This window comes from Lithobates pipiens, unplaced genomic scaffold (assembly GCF_037356315.1).
Source record: "Lithobates pipiens isolate NorthernLeopardFrog02 unplaced genomic scaffold, aLitPip1_a1.2 Scaffold_13, whole genome shotgun sequence".
NCBI lineage: Eukaryota > Metazoa > Chordata > Amphibia > Anura > Ranidae > Lithobates > Lithobates pipiens.
In genome coordinates, this window is record NW_027507718.1 from 366,084,669 (window position 1) to 366,101,904 (window position 17,236).

Sequence of the window (17,236 nt, forward strand, 5' to 3'; positions counted from 1 at the left end):
GAACTTTAGAACCCTATTAAAGTCTATGGGACTCGAACGTTCACAATCTAAAGTGCTCATTTTAAAGGGTAATATGAAAGTTACTGTCCTAAAAAGTGTTTGGGGACCTGGGTCCTGCCCCAGGAGACATGGATCAATGCAAAAAAAAGTTTTAAAAACGGCCGTTTTTTCAGGAGCAGTGATTTTAATAATGATTAAAGTGAAACAATAAAAGTGTAATATTCCTTTAAATTTCGTAGCTGGGGGGTATCTATAGTCTGCCTGTGAAGGGGCACATGTTTCTGGTGCTTAGAACTGTCGCTGCACAAAGTGTCATTTGTGCAGGAAAAAAAGTCTTTTAAAATCACTTGCGGCTAAATTGTCGGGTCTCCGTAATACAGAGAACACTCAATGAGTGTTCTCTGTATTAGCCGACAATTCATTCATTCATTGATTAAAAAAAAAAAAAAAAAAAAAAGCGTGGGGGTTCCCCTAAATTCAATCAAAAGGCCCTTCAGGTCTGACATGGATATTAAGGGGAACCCCGTGTCAAATTTAAAAAAAAAATTGACGTGGGGGTCCCCCTAAATATCCATACCAGACCCTTTATCCGAGCACGCAACCTGGCAGGCCGCAGGAAAAGAGGGGGGGACGAGAGAGCGCCCCCCCCTCCCTCCTGAACCATACCAGGCCACATACCCTCAACATTGGGAGGATGCTTTGTGGGTCTGTGACCCCTCAAAGCACCTTGTCCCCATGTTGATAAGGACAAGGGCCTCATCCTCACAACCCTGGCCGTTGGTTGTGAGGGTCTGCGGGCGGGGGGCTTATCAGAATCTGGAAGCCCCCTTTAACAAGGGGACCCCCAGATCCCAGCCCCCCCCCTGTTTGAAATGGTAAGGGGGTACAAAAGTACCCCTACCATTTCACAAAGAAAGTGTCAAAATGGTTAAATAAGACAAACACACTTTTGAAAAATTCCTTTATTAAAAATAAAAAAAATAAAAAAAAAATTCCAGCGGTGCTAATCCACTCTTGCTATCCAGCGACGGGTCTCCGGGGTCCAGCGATGGATGATCATATCCAGCGACGGGGGATCTCTCAGTCCAGCGCTGTCCATACCTCCTTCTTCTGTCTCCACTGCGGAGACACTGCAGAGAGCCGAGCGCTGACATTTCTTATATTGGGAGGGCGGGGCCACCCGTCACCTGACTCCGCCCCTCTGATGCAGGAGAGGGAAGCCAGGGGTTCCCCAGTGACGTGTGGGTGACCCCGCCCCCTCTGATGTAACGCAGGTTTCCGTTACATCAGAGGGGGCGGGGTCACCCACACGTCACTGGGGAACCCCTGGCTTCCCTCTCCTGCGTCAGAGGGGCGGGGTCAGGTGACGGGTGGCCCCGCCCTCCCAATATAAGAAATGTCAGCGCTCGGCTCTCTGCAGTGTCTCCGCAGTGGAGACAGAAGAAGGAGGTATGGACAGCGCTGGACTGAGAGATCCCCTGTCGCTGGATATGATCATCCATCGCTGGACCCCGGAGACCCGTCGCTGGATAGCAAGAGTGGATTAGCACCGCTGGAATTTTTTTTTTTTTTTTTTTATTTTTAATAAAGGAATTTTTCAAAAGTGTGTTTGTCTTATTTAACCATTTTGACACTTTCTTTGTGAAATGGTAGGGGTACTTTTGTACCCCCTTACCATTTCAAACAGGGGGGGGGCCGGGATCTGGGGGTCCCCTTGTTAAAGGGGGCTTCCAGATTCTGATAAGCCCCCCGCCCGCAGACCCTCACAACCAACGGCCAGGGTTGTGAGGATGAGGCCCTTGTCCTTATCAACATGGGACAAGGTGCTTTGAGGGGTCACAGACCCCCAAAGCATCCTCCCAATGTTGAGGGTATGTGGCCTGGTACGGTTCAGGAGGGAGGGGGGGCCGCTCTCTCGTCCCCCCCTCTTTTCCTGCGGCCTGCCAGGTTGCGTGCTCGGATAAAGGGTCTGGTATGGATATTTAGGGGGACCCCCACGTCAATTTTTTTTTAAAATTTGATGCGGGGTTCCCCTTAATATCCATATCAGACCTGAAGGGTCTGGTATGGATATTTGGGGGGACCCCCACGTCAATTTTTTTTTTTAATTTTACACGGGGTTCCCCTTAATATCCATGTCAGACCTGAAGGGCCTTTTGATTGAATTTAGGGGAACCCCCACGCTTTTTTTTTTTTTTAATCAATGAATGAATGAATTGTCGGCTAATACAGAGCACACTCATTGAGTGTTCTCTGTATTACGGAGACCCGACAATTTAGCCGCAAGTGATTTTAAAAGACTTTTTTTCCTGCACAAATGACACTTTGTGCAGGGACAGTTCTAAGCACGGGAAACATGCGCCCCTTCACAGGCATACTATAGATACCCCCCAGCTACGAAATTTAAAGGAATATTACACTTTTATTGTTTCACTTTAATCATTATTAAAATCACTGCTCCTGAAAAAACGGCCGTTTTTAAAACTTTTTTTTGCATTGATCCATGTCCCCTGGGGCAGGACCCGGGTCCCCAAACACTTTTTAGGACAGTAACCTGCATATTACCCTTTAAAATGAGCACTTTAGATTTCTCCCATAGACTTGTATAGGGTGTTCCGGCTTTTCAAATTTGCTGCGAACAGCCCAAATTGTTCACTGTTCGCTGAACAGGCGAACAGGCAATGTTCGAGTAGAACATGAGTTCGACTCGAACTCGAAGCTCATCCCTACCCCAGAGCAGAGGGTTTTTAACTACCGGCTGGTCAGAGCCTGAAGAGTGGTGGAGAATGCTTTCAGGATAATGGCCAGCCAGTTTCTGACGCCAATCAACATGCCAGAACATAAATTAAAACATATAATGCTTGCATGCTGCATTCTACACAACTTTCTCGGGAGAAATGCTACAAACTATGTGGCCTCAGTTGGGCCTGAGGCTGGATTTCTAGAACAAACAACAACCCTGATGGCGCTTGAAGCTGGCCATCCTGGCTTGCCCCCAAAGTGCCTGTGTGGTCCGTCAAAAATATATAGAATACTTTCCGGGTAGGGGGGCCATTGATATGCCAGCAAATGTTGGATAAACATTTTTTAAATAATATTTTTGTTAAAATTAAATAATATTTCATTTGATTTACTGCTTGTGTTTCTTTTAGCTATCTCCTAGGTTCTCCAGTGGGCTTTTCTTTTTGGCTATTTTCTTCAATAGTGCAAACGTAATTTAGTTGATACATGAGATGACAATCTCTTCTTCAGCTAACTATTATGTTGTGGGTCTGCTACATACACACAATGTTTTTGTTTTTATTGTTAATGTATGTAATAGAGATGTGCATTAGTTTTCACTCTGATGCATTTTCGTCCGAATTTCGGGTATTTTTGTTATTGTTTTAACAAACGATAATGAACATGCAGAATCTGAAAACTGAAAGATCCGACACAAAAAAATGCTTTATTTTAATTTTTTTTTGACAACAGTTCGATATAGATAGGAGACTCGACATGACGCTGACAATAGCAATCTGTGTCCATCGAACCTGTGGTCGAATATGCCTAACCTTAGCTCATTAGTCCAAGATTATTCTACCTAGAGAGAAAAGATTTGACATAAAGAGAAAAGATTTGACATTATAGAGACAATAACAAAAAAGTTTGAATGTGCCTAACCTAACTCTATTAGTCCAAGATTATTCGACATAGAGAGAAAAGATTTGACATGATTCGACGAAGCACCCATAGGCTATAGAAGAATTCTAATGTTGGTTGACTAGCAATAATAATTAATAGATATAATTATTACTAGTGTCAAACAACATTAGAATTCTATTATAGCTTGTAGGTGGAACATTCGACCGGAAATGTACTATTGCGGCGTCATACAGTTTAGCTGCTCCATGGAATCTTCTTAGAACATTCGACAGACACCATAAGCCTTCAAAAGATGAAAGATTCCACCTTAATTATTTCAGATTTTCAGACTAATGCATTTTTTAATTAAACAAAATAAATAAAAAAGAATTTCGGGAGTAACTAAACACATTTATTTTGCGGACGAAACAAAATATTTCAGTATGCACATGTCTAGTATGTAATGCATTAATGATAAAAAAAACACATCCTTTTCAGCACCATGATTTAATTGTTTTGAGTCCCCAAACTGGCCTGATTGGGGCAAATTTTAGAGCACTGTGGGGGTAATTTACTAAAGGCAAATCCACTTTGCACTACAAGTGCACTGCAGATCCAAGTAAATGTTCCTCATTTATCCATTATTGAGGCTTCCCCTTTGGTTGTTATCTTATCCGGTTATTATTGATTGATTTTTTTCTGAACCTATAGCAGGTAAGTGTTAGATCTTCCAGCCTCTTGATCTCTGATGACCCAGATGTCCTAATTATTGTATATATTTTGTTTGCTTTTTTGTTTAAATTATGTTTATACATATTTTCTTGTGGAAACATTGATTGTAACATTTCTATATGCATCATGTATCTAATTTCTTTTATATGTCTATCCATACAGCATTACATTTGTCATTGATATTTAAAGCTCCTGAGGAAGCTCGTTCATGAGTGAAACATGTCGAGCATCATATCATATTGACTGAGTTCAAAAATTATTAATCAAAATCGTGTACTGGATGGATTTGTATACATGGTGTTTTTTTAGAAAATTTGTAAATTTTTTGCTTTCTTTGTAATAAATTTCTAAGATTTTTTTATCATTGGTCTATTGTGTTTTTTATCCCTATGTGGTTCCTTCTATATTATGTAATTATCGATACCGTTAAAAGTCCCGTGAGGCTGGTTACCTCTTCCCTTGTCCTACATTTAACAATCCCATGCCTAATGTCAACATGTGCTAGCTCCCATCATGGGGGTTCAATGGACATGTTTCGGGGGTACAATCCCTTCCTCTCATCTACTTTAGTTGCGAGGAAGGGGTTGCACCCACAAAAGGCGTAGCTTGATATTCCATGACAGATAGCACATGTTGATGCACTGTGTGCATCTTCAAAATTTGGCTTTCTAAACAATTTTTTAAAATGTGTGTAAATCAGAAAAATAATTTTTTTTTTATAATTTTGGGGTGTTTTAGATTCTGCCTAAATCATCAATGATGTTTTTGAGTCTTTTTTCCACATCATTGATGTCTTCCTTGATCTTCTGTAAATTACGATTGCACACCATGATCTCCCCGATGAGGACGTGTGCACTTGCACTTGTGAAATGAGATTCTTCTTCCACAACATCCACATCACCTAAAATAAAAAAACACAGCATGTATTATAAATATGCAGGCATCCATCTATTACCTGAAGCTGTGGTCTCAGACACTCACCTGTTGTGGTCACTATTTCACCCACTTCATAAACCTCTCCTTCCTCCACATTATGAGGTTGCAGTGTTGTGAGTTCCCCTTTTTTAGGAGGTTGGGGTCCTTGGTGACCTCAGATGTCCCAAGTCTTTTCTCCCCTATGTGAATTAAAAAATAGGTATACTTAGCACTAAGGATGTGTTACATCAGAGGGGGGTGGGGTGACCCATACGTTACTGGGGAACCCCATGGCTTCCCTCACCAGCGTCAGAGGGGGTGGGGTCAGGTGACGGGTGGCCCCACCCTTCTAATATAAGAAACGTCAGTGCTGGGATCCCTGCAGTGTCTCCGCAGTGGAGACAGAATATGGATGCATGTATGGACAGCGCTGGACTGAAAATCAACCGTCGCTGGATCAGATCAGCCATCACTTGACCCCGGAGAGATGATCTGATCATCCATTGCTGGATACCAAGAGTGGATTAGCACCGCTGGAATCTTTTTTTATTTTTTTTATTTTTAATAAAGGAATTTTTCAAAAGTGTGTTCGTCTTATTTAATCATTTTTACATTTTCTTTGTGAAATGGTAGGGGTACTTTTGTACCCCCTTACCATTTTAAACGGGGGGGCAGGATTTGGGGGACCCCTTGTTAAAGGGGGCTTCCAGATTCTGATAAGCCCCCCGGTCGCAGACCCCCACAACCACCGGCCAGGGTTGGGGGGATGAGGCCCTTGTCCCCATCAACATGGGGACATAGTGCTTTGATGGGTCACAGACTCCCAAAGCATCCTCCCAATGTTGAGCGCATGTAGCCTGGTACGGTTCAGGAGGGGGGGCGCTCTCTCATCCCCCCTCTTTTCCTGCGGCCTGCCAGGTTGCGTGCTCAGATAAAGGGTCTGGTATGGATTTTTAGGGGGACCCCCACATCAATTTATTTTTCATTTGATGCGGGGTTCCCCTTAATATCCATACCAGACCTGAAGGGCCTGGTAATTGAATTCAGGGGAACCCCCACGCTTTTTTTTTTTTTTAATCAATGAATGAATTGTTGGCTAATACAGAGAACACTCATTGAGGAATTTTATACTTATTTATTATGATGTAAATGTATATTTATATTCTTTGATATTTATAGTTCTTTATTTTGACTTTGTCTTTTTTCACTCCCTGTTAGTCACAAAGTAGTAGCTCCAAAAGAATGTTGAGCCATTCTTCTTGAACAATACTATGATCTTTCTGCCAATTCTGCATCTCTACCCCTCTGATGTACCCTAATTGTGACAAAGAGGCTATGAACATTTAATAGTGTAAATACTCCATGATTGAATTAAAATTCCATCAGAGGGGTAGAGATGCAGAATTGGCAGAAAGATCATAGTATTGTTCAAGAAGAATGGCTCAACATATTCGCGTACTTATCACGCTTCTTTTGGAGCTACTACTTTGTGACTAACAGGGAGTGAAAAAAGACAAAGTCAAAATAAAGAACTATAAATATCAAAGAATATAAATATACATTTACATCATAATAAATAAGTATAAAATTCCTTGATGAAGCAGCGCAAAAATGTCAAGGGCAGCAAGGAAACCGACAGCAAGACTGTAACAGGAGAGAGGAATATAGGCATTATGGGGGCGTGTAGAACACCATCTTCAAATATAAGTGAACGAAAATATACACCATATTAACCAGCTAACCCATCAAGGGGCCTTTACAAAATAACAAACTCAATATGATACACTGACTTACTGAATGCTGGTATATGGCTGTATAAATGAGAGGCCAAACACAATGATAAAACTGCCAACTGGCGCTGAATCGTAAAGTATTTGATAATAATTAATGGTCCTGCTGCTCAAGGTTGTAAACCTATGAAAAAAGCATTCAATAGAAGTATATTATTAGACCAGTATTATAGGCATCACTCACAGTGTAATAAACATTGTAAATCAAACAAAATAAATTAAAACAAAAATAATAAAGAACTCACCAAGTAAATCAAGGAATATAGTCTAAGGTTTAAAGCCCCTTTAGATTTTTCAATAGGGATGCATGCTAGCCTGGACAATAAATATATAAAGAACCAAGATAGCCCTCATCACGAGGAATAGTTACACAGTGCCAGGTCTGAGTAGTAAGTAGTTAACATGTCACCTAAAAACAGAAAATGTAGCATGGTAAACCAGGAGATATATATCAAAGGGACTGAGCCTAAGCGAATAGGTAAACCATCCAGCATTTAAGTGAAGACTAAACCGCCTACCTCTAGTGCAGCCCAAACGTAAACACCAGCATCAGAAAGTCAGACCGTCAGTGAAGGTGTTAGCTGTAGAGAGCATGCTATCCACGTGCTTTAAATATACATGTCTCACACCATCATCAACAACCGGCGTCATCCGGTGTGACATCATCCGTGCCAGCTGACAGGTCACTGCACATGCACCTGACCATTCCCAACGCCTGCATCAGCTAACCCATCACAGAGAGTGAAAGGGTACAGGAAGTGACAGACAGAGGTCAATGGGACAGCACAACAAGGCTCCCCCTAGTGGACCAATGCCTGCACCACAGCAGCAACCATAATTGCTCGATGTGATGCTGGGCAGCCACATAATGCCAGAGTCCAACCCCAAAAACTGCCATGTCCGACTGAAAGGCACCAATAGCTCCCAAGACACCGTAGCGCTCAAATAGATAAATAATGAAATACAATAACATTTACAGATAATATACAAGGGACTTATCGCTTAATTACATATATTAGGTGTTCAAAGCCACATTAAAGAGGCATTATTTAGATAAACATACGTTTACAACATCGCATATTATTAAAAAGATGGAGGCAACAGAGACTGGAGAGGGACAGAGAACTATAGACATTTAGCCAGAGATTCAACCAAGAGGGAGATCTTACAGCACCTCGACATAAGGATGTACAATAGATATTATAATTACTAAATTAAAATGAATTTTATACTGATTTCTTAAGATGTAAATGTATATTTATATTCTTTGATATTTATAGTTCTTTATTTTGACTTTGTCTTTTTTCACTCCCTGTTTTAGTCACAAAGTAGTAGCTCCAGAAGAAGTGTGATAAGTATGCAAAATATGTTGAGCCATTCTTCTTGAACAATACTATGATCTTTCTGCCAATTCTGCATCTCTACCCCTCTGATGGAGTTTTGATTCAATCATGGAGTATTTATACTATTAAATGTTCATAGCCTCTTTGGCACAATTAGGGTACAGTGGCGGTAATTTGTATCATATATTAGATATGGTCATGGTGATTGGTTGTGGAAAAATTGCTTTTTAAAAGTTGTATATGTATTTTTCTTATATTAATAAAAACTTTTTAAATTAATACCTTGTATTTGACAGTGCCTAAAAAGTCCATAGCCTTTTCCCTTTTTTTCAAAATGATATTTCGGATGTGGCACATGTTGACCCCCTGTATATCCACAGTACCACACTGTGAATAAGATACATACAATGTTGTAACCATCTACAGGCTGATATCTGTAAACCCAGTTTCAAAAAACACTTACATTCCTGGCATGCCGGAAATGCTAACTTTCACATTGGTTGTGCTCTCAACCAAACGTTCAAACCATCCAATGGCTGGTGTCATAATTGATCACATGTGCAGCATTATGGCAGTTGAAGAATTATTAGAGGCCAAGATGGCAGCTTCCTTGACTGAAAACGATAGGAGGGTTTACTTCCACTTTAATAGAACGCTTTCGGGAAAAAGTTTACACACCAGACCTACTCTTCAAATTAAAGAGAGAGATAAGCAACATGGATAGAGAAACCCTGTTTGAGAAACCAAATAGAAAGGAAAATAAAATGGAGATGGCATTCATTACAGGATATAACACTCAATATAAAGATTTTGAGAAAATAGTCAAGAAATATTGGCCCATTTTTGCATGAGGATAGAGTGTTATGCAAAGTTTTGCCTAAAAAACTCTGTTTCATATATAGAAAAGCCCCTACTGTTCATAATCATTTAGTGCATAATGTCATCAACCCGCCAAAAACAATAAAAATCTTTGACGATATGAAGGGCTTTTATAGATGCCAAAGATGTCTTCTGTGTAGGGATAGTAAAAAACAACCTCGTAAAAAAGAAATTTTTATGGCTAGAACTGGTCATAAAGAGTACAAGATAAGGGAACTGATAACATGTCAGAGTACACATGTAACCTACATTATTGAGTGCCCATGTCACTTACAGTATGTGGGGAGGACTACCCGCCCCCTATTTGTGCGGATACGGGAACATATTAATAACATTAAGAAGGGTTTCCCGAATCATAATTTATCCCGCCACTTTGATGATTTCCATCATAAGGACCCCTCGGGCCTGATATTCTATGGGATAGACTGTATCAAAGATAACTGGAGAGGGGGGTAATAAGAGCATCTTGATATCCCAAAATGAAACGGCCTGGATATCAACCTTGATATACACCTGAACTGCTTTATAGCCAATCCATGATGAATTTTAATTAGTTTAGAATGTCTGGTTGGTTTTGGAGATATATAGGGGGGTACTTAGAGGATACACCCGGGCTCCCATATCTCAATATATATATATATATATATATATGTATATATATATATATATATATATATATATATATATATATATATATATATATATATAAAATATATTCTCATATTGACTCAATGTTATCTGAATGAATTCAATATAACATTACCTCCTAAAGAAAATTATTTTCTTTATTCCACTTAAGTTTTTGCTTTTACGTAGGGGGATCTTGCTTTTAATTGGTGTACCCGTGGTGTCGTAATGGATATCTTTCATATAGCAACCTAGTGACCTACAGGCACCACTTGGGTAATACTTAGGGGAGAAACATATATATCTCTCTTCAAGCATAATTTATGGCATGCCCTTGCAGTGTGTAAAAGGTAGCGTAGGTAATATGCCCTTCTGTTTTCCTCGTCTTCCTCTTCTTCTTCTTTTTTTAGCCCATTGGATAGGCATAGTAGTTTGATTAATGTTTTACATATATTTTTTTTTTTTGCATAATTTTAAAGTCTATATATGTACAGATGTGAGTTTTGTGTGTATGAGGCTGTATTTGCCCTATATAGGACAGCGGGGTATTAGGATGCCCCCGTTTTGTAACATTTGAATAACATGGAGAGTTTGACTACATTTTAATACACCTCCCGACCTCTGAGCACATGAGGGTGCGCTTAGAGACTGCAGTAGGTAGAAATTGCCTGCTGTATACAGTTTAGAGGGGTTATGTATCTTATAAGTTGCTTGTTTGTTTGTTTATTTGATGCAGCCTGTAGCCCTCTGTGTATCTCTGTGGTCTGTGCGCGCGGAGTTGAAGTAAATATGTACATACGCAATCACGAGGTGTTTATAAAACACAGATTGGCTTACGGGGTGGTGTACAAACATACGGACTACTTCAGTGTATAGTCTAATGTTTGTACATACATTGCTATAAAATATTACCTATAGGAAGACATTGAGAATGCACATAAAAAGGCTTTCATCTGTGTTGCTGGCATATTTTTAAATGTACAAGGTTTTAATCATAGCTTTGTAAATAGTATGGCTAGCGGATTAATGAGATATATACTTTATAGCTTGATTCTGTTTTGTTTGCTCTGTCCCAATTAAGATACAATATGATACTCAACCCCCTTCCCAGGGCTTTCACTATTAGAAAATATCCCCTTGGTTTGTCAACAATGGGGAAGCACAAAGTGACTGAAATTTCTCCGATTGGCTGCCTGAGAGAGGGGGTGTGGATTATGTATGAAGGTCTCTTCCATAAAGTATGTAGTGTGTAGTGGCGTGGCACCGCCACTGAAGACATCAATGATGAAATGCATACGATGGAGCCACGCACACTTCGTCACTTCTGGGGAGACTTGTTTGAGTGTAGCGCAGTTAGAACGCATGCCGCGCGTCCACCGACTGGGTCCCCATATAGGTAACGAAACGCTGGGAGGTGACTTGTCATACAAAGCTGGAAAGAATTTTTGTAACATACAGCTTGGCAAAACCTCGTTCTAATTTTTGGATGGGATATATGAATATATCAGACTAAGGTGTCCGTTTATGTAACAGTGATTAATCATCACTGCAGAGATCGCCGGCATTCTCTGTGAACATGGTTCACATGAGTGTGCCGGTATATTACCCTGTGTAGATCGCTTCTGTTCATGTGAAGAGAAGAGATCTACAAACGTTCAGAACGCTCTCGCTGTGAATGCGAGGCTGAAGTCTCGGGAGAAATCCCGAGACTACGGTTAAAGAAGAACAAAGTGAAAGTAAAGCATCAATCACAACACTCATTCATAAAATAAAAAAAATAAACTTTAAAGTCCAGCACACACAAATATACACCCCCCTTTATTATAAAACGTAACTAATATTAACATTTTACATAATAATTACACATGTGCTTTTATTCCCATGAACAGTGTATATATCAAATGGTTGATCCTGTATCTGTCAAGCATCTGTACACTGTTAATGACATTTTAAATTCAATTGTAAGATAAATTAATAATAAACATAAAGATATGTAAATACAAATAATGGCTAAAAAATTAAAGAATAAATTAAAAAAGTGAAATGAGATTCCCCTCTATAATATAATTGACCTGTCCACGGGTTCAAACCATCTGTTTGGGTGCCAAATATATATATAAAAAAATAAATAATATATATAAAATATAAAAGATGATCCAAAAATTTTTTTGATTTTAAATTTATTGATTTTAAAATATATATATATATATATAAACCTAAATTAGAACATATTGATTCAATAAATATATATCTACTGTCAATCAAAATCACCCAATAATAGAAACATGGTACACTCTAGTAAAAGCTAAGTGAAAAATAATATTTTAATCATTTGAGGGGTTAGTGATTGGAGAGTAAAGAAGTTAAGAAGTATGGAGTCTTTGAAAAAAAAAAGAACAGCAAAGTTCAGCCATGGGCAGAATTGCATTTTGGTGTCCAGGGTGGTGAGCAACTGGGACCAACTATATGGTTCCCAGTCTAGAAAACTTTCCTATTCCAGGAAAGGAGACATATGGCAATCTATTGTCCAAGAGGTCAATGCCGCAGGGGAAATTGCCCGCAACGTCGATACATGCAGGCGGCGAATTAATGATATCAGACAGCAGGTCAAAAAAAAACTTGCCTATATTGCAAGGCACCAACGTGGCACTGGTGGAGGACCTCCAGCGAATATTACCTTCTCCTGTTATGAAGAGGAATTAAAGGGGTGCCTCGGGCCTGACGTTGTCAGTGGAGTGCCAGGAGAGCATGATTCTGATGTTCATAGTAAGTAATTTTTAAAAAAAATTTAATTCCAGATATTTTTTTTTTCTTTGTTTTTTAATTAATTGAAACTTTTTATTCACAGTGTTAGGAGAACCATCTGCTACCACCGATGAAAATCTGGCCGAAGATTTGAATCAGGGCAATGAGACCTTGCTCCTCTTTGATGACGATGGTAAGTAGTTTTTTTCATAAATTTTTTTAACCGCTTGTCTCCCACCCACAGATCATTTACTGTGGGCCGGCGACATGAGCAGGCTGAATCACGTATAGGCACGTCATCCAGCCTGCTCCTGTTTAATAGCACATTGTGCACCCATTATGGTGTGCAGCACGCCCCTCCCATGACCACTGTGTCCACTGGACACAGCAGATTTTGGGTGCCAGTACAGGACCGCTTTGAGCAGTAGCAGTAATCACCCTATGCTGGTTTTGTTCAGCAAATACCCAGCTATAAATTGAAAGTGAACCCGGGACCACAACTGCTCACTTTGCCCCCTTTCACATCAGGCCGATTTGACATGCGATTTTTTGTCATGTAAAATCGCATGACATATTACAGCCTATTGCTGGCAGTGACACTGTCCTAATTGTTGCGATGCTGACTTTGTAGCACCGCACCGATTCCCAAAAGTAGTTCCTGCACTACTTTTGGTGATTTCGTTGGCGATTTGAATAGACATCAGTGCAGCAACCCGCACAGATCTCTCTCAAATTGCCCTCAAAGTCGGACTGCAATGCGGGTTTTAAATCGTGTAAGTTCAGCTGAACCATCATGATTTCAAACCTCGTATGGATAGTGGTGGGAGACCAAGGCCCAACATGCCTCAATTTTTCCTGTTTCATGAAGATACAGAATCTTGTCACTTATGGTTTCCCATCCTCCTTTTCCTGCATGGTTCAGACAGGGAAACCTCAAACCAAGCAATATGTGCTTGGTCAGATGCTGTAAAGGGCAGGTATCTTATTCCCCCACTGCTGGGCCAATTAGAAAGCACACTGCGTTTTGTGCATGCGCAGTAGTTAACCAGCTGTGAAGCCAAAAGGCCGGGTTTCCTTACAAGGAATGGTGGCAGCAGCACCCAGGAGTTGATCCTAAGATCGGCTTTGGGTGCCGACATTGTTGGCTCCATGGACAGGTAAGTGCCCTAATAGTATAGGTCAACAGCTACAGTATTTGTACCTGAACAACATAGGAAAAGTCAAAGATAACCGGGCGCAGTGTCGCCTCCTCCCACCTAATTGCCGTACTACCATGTTGCAATTGCGTGCATTACACAGCACTTATGGGTTTAAATCTGGCGGAGAGGAGGCAACATATCACCTCTTCATTGCCTGTCAAACACACTTTGATTGCTTTTCAGAGGAGTAGCAGTGCCTGCTGCACTTGTGAATGGGCCCTTAGTTGCATTCGGCAGTGGCACCCTTAAGGGTTGTTTACACAATGTTTGTGGGTGGTAAAACCCTGCAGTTGAGTCATGGTTTTATCACCCCCAATCTCTACCCCCTTTAGCTGCTGAGGCAGCATGAAAAGGTGTACAAATAGTGCAGCTCCTGTAACTTTGGTTGGTTGCTACTGCCTGCCCATCGCAACCCATTCCAGTAAATGGGGCCACTCTGCAAGCGCCTCGCAACTGCATGCTTCTGCAGGGTGCAAGGGGTTAAAGCATGTGCTGACAAAGCAACACCATGCTGCCTTCTTTAACACCTTGTTTGTTGTACTGCAAAAGGTTGAAGGGCACTTGCAGAGTGGCCTCATTCACTTGAATGGGTCATGCTTGGCAGGTGCTACACCCACCAACTATGGCAGCCTGTACTATTATGCCCAGTGTATTGCTTTACACTGAACTAAAGATCACCTATTTCCTTCTGCTGTCACCACTCTGGAGACTGCTAGCTGGGATAAGAGGTGGAGTGCAGTTGGTATCACTTTTCAGTAGGGGTGCAACGGATCGTCACGATCCTTGATCCAAATGGATCAGGAAAGGAAACAGCTACAGCTTGATTTACAGCAGCAGGATTCAATGGTTCCCACTGCTGTCTCTCAGCCTGCTGAACCTGCTTCCTGCTGAAGGCTGGCTGAGAGGGCTGTTATCTTTAGCCTGGTACAGTTTTCCACATTCAACCCAGTGGATTGAGCCCAAAAAGCTGTCAGTTCTCTACGGGAGCCACTGTGCTAAGGAACAAAACGTTATGACACCGATCTCATCTGCTGAGCTGTTCCGTAATGTGGCTCCCTTGGGGGGGGGATAGTGTTACATGCCATTAATCGATATTGTCTATGTATATATGTATGTATTATCTATGTACTATGTATATATATAATGTATCTTTGTCCCACAGATGGCCCCATACATAGGGGGTTATTGTGCACATCTTTTAGAGGTGCCTTATTATAAATATTATAATAAAGTGATTTATATTCTGATTATTGTGAACCTAATTACATTTTCTCTGATTGTTGTGTTTTACAGATAACACGCAAATCACTTTTCAAACGGAAAATGAGGAGAATTGTGGTAGCATCAATGGTAAGTAAAAAATGCCGTCATGAAGATGAATGCTAATCTATGTCAAAAATACCATAGCTGTGCTACAATATGAAGATGTTTAAGTGTTTTTAAAGCATAGACAATTTTTACTTTAAAGTGCAGTTCCACTCAAAAGTGGAAATTCCGTCTACCTGTCTACCCCCCTGGTGCCACATTTGACACCTTTCAGGGGGAGGTGGAGCAGGTACGTGTTTTTGACAGGTACCGTTTCCCACTTTTGGGAGACAGGGCCGCCCCTCTCCTCCTGCCTTCACCACCGGAACAATCTGAAAGCACAGTGCTCATGAGCAATAGGGGACCGGCTGTGAAGCCTAAAGGCTTCGCTGCCAGGTTCCCTTAACAGGAATGGTGACAGCTGCACCTGAGAGATGATCCGAAGATTGGCTGCAGTGCCGACAGCGCGGGCTCCCTGTACAGGTAAGTATCCATATATTAAAAGTCAAAAAGCTGCAGTATTTGTTGCCGCTGACTTTTTCATTTTTCATGGGGAGGCTGGACCTCCTCTTGAGTACATTCCTTGCATTCAGGTAAAACATGTTTAGACATCGTCATCCCAACTCACCTGTCCCCTTTTACTTACCTGAGCCATCATTCATTACTGCGCTGTGCACGTCTGCACTGCAGGTCTTGTCTCCCCTCACATCTGGGACACGATGGCTATGCTGGGGAACTGGGAGCCAATGAAGTTGGGGGCAAAATCTACTGTCTGTGTAATAGATGTAGCAGCAGGGCTTGGGAGCAAGCACTCAGAAGTGAACTCATGGGAAGCGGCTTTCTGTGGGGGCACAGACAGGAGGGGCCAGGAGCACCAGTGGGGGGTGTGTCGAATAAGAATAGGAAGTTCACGTCCGCTCTGTGCAGTTCCATTGTACAGTGCAGGGAAGTAGAGAGATTCTTGTTATTTAAAAAAAAAATGTCACCTTTATAATCTATTTTAGTTGATTGTATTTTCTTCTCTTTTTTTGTTCCTGTTGAAATTCAACATTCAGATGAAACTCAAGCTGGGCCGTCCAATATGGGTAACTATATCTTAGATTAATTACAAGCATTACAACTGTATAATTTTCTGATGATTATTTAAAAAAAATTTTTTTTTTTTTCCAGAACCACCTGTTGTTTGTGACGAACAGCAAGGAGTTATAATGGAAGAGGAATTACCAACTAGTAAATCTAAAAACCCTTATAATACCGATATTAAATCTAATTATTTATTGTTGAATAATACGTATCATAATTTTATTTTTATTGTGTTTCAGATAATGAGGAGGGTAGGCACCAGGCATCAATTCCAGCACCAGGTCCAATACGGGTCCCAAGAGGGAGAAGGAGAAGGGAGCTCTTGGCCCAAAGACAAGAAGAAGCCAATAGTGCATCGATGCTGTTGGCTAATACCCTTAACTCCATGAGTGGAAATTTAAGAGAGAGACAGCAGCAGCATGATCAGGTCCTGGAAGAACAGCGAAGTTTTCACAATTCTCTGATAACAGAACTAAGAAGACACAATGAATCTCAGGAAGCCATTTTAAAAGAAATGGTAGAGGAACAAAAAAAAATGTCATCTGCCCTTTTCTATCTTGTGGGGTCAATTTCTCAGCAGCTGCCCACTACTGACCAATCACAAAATACCTAAATAATATTTCAAGTTTGTTTGTTTTTTGTCTGTTTCTGAAATTTGCACTATTAAGTTAAAAAGTTTGCATTTTTGTTTAAAAAATTGTTTTATTTTATTTACTATTAAAATTATTTGAAGGTAATAATTTTTGTCTTTTTTTTTTTAAATCATCAAAATAACATTTATTTGAATTTTATAGACATCACAAATTGTTTTTAGTTTAAAGACAGCAGCATACATTTTGTGTAATTCTGCGGGGATGCCATCGGGCCCAGGGGTCTTGCCAGGCTGAAGAGTCTTTAACAACAGTAATATTTCCTCCGCCGGGGTTCAAAAACAGTACAACGTGTACGTAAAAGCAAATCCGGGATTTTGCAAAAATCGATGCGACTGCTCCGA

The 17,236-nt window shown here is 40.6% G+C and overlaps 1 protein-coding gene across 1 annotated transcript; it reads left to right on the forward strand.

Moving 5' to 3' along the window:
* Window positions 1–12,722: 12,722 nt before the first annotated feature.
* On the forward strand, window positions 12,723–16,897 carry LOC143975148 (uncharacterized). The gene is made up of 5 exons (XM_077477207.1): window positions 12,723–12,848; window positions 15,148–15,204; window positions 16,215–16,244; window positions 16,330–16,389; window positions 16,482–16,897. Exons 3-5 carry the CDS (start codon window positions 16,241–16,243, stop codon window positions 16,853–16,855), a joined length of 438 nt encoding a protein of 145 aa, XP_077333333.1. The 5' UTR covers window positions 12,723–12,848; window positions 15,148–15,204; window positions 16,215–16,240; the 3' UTR covers window positions 16,856–16,897.
* Window positions 16,898–17,236: the final 339 nt, after the last annotated feature.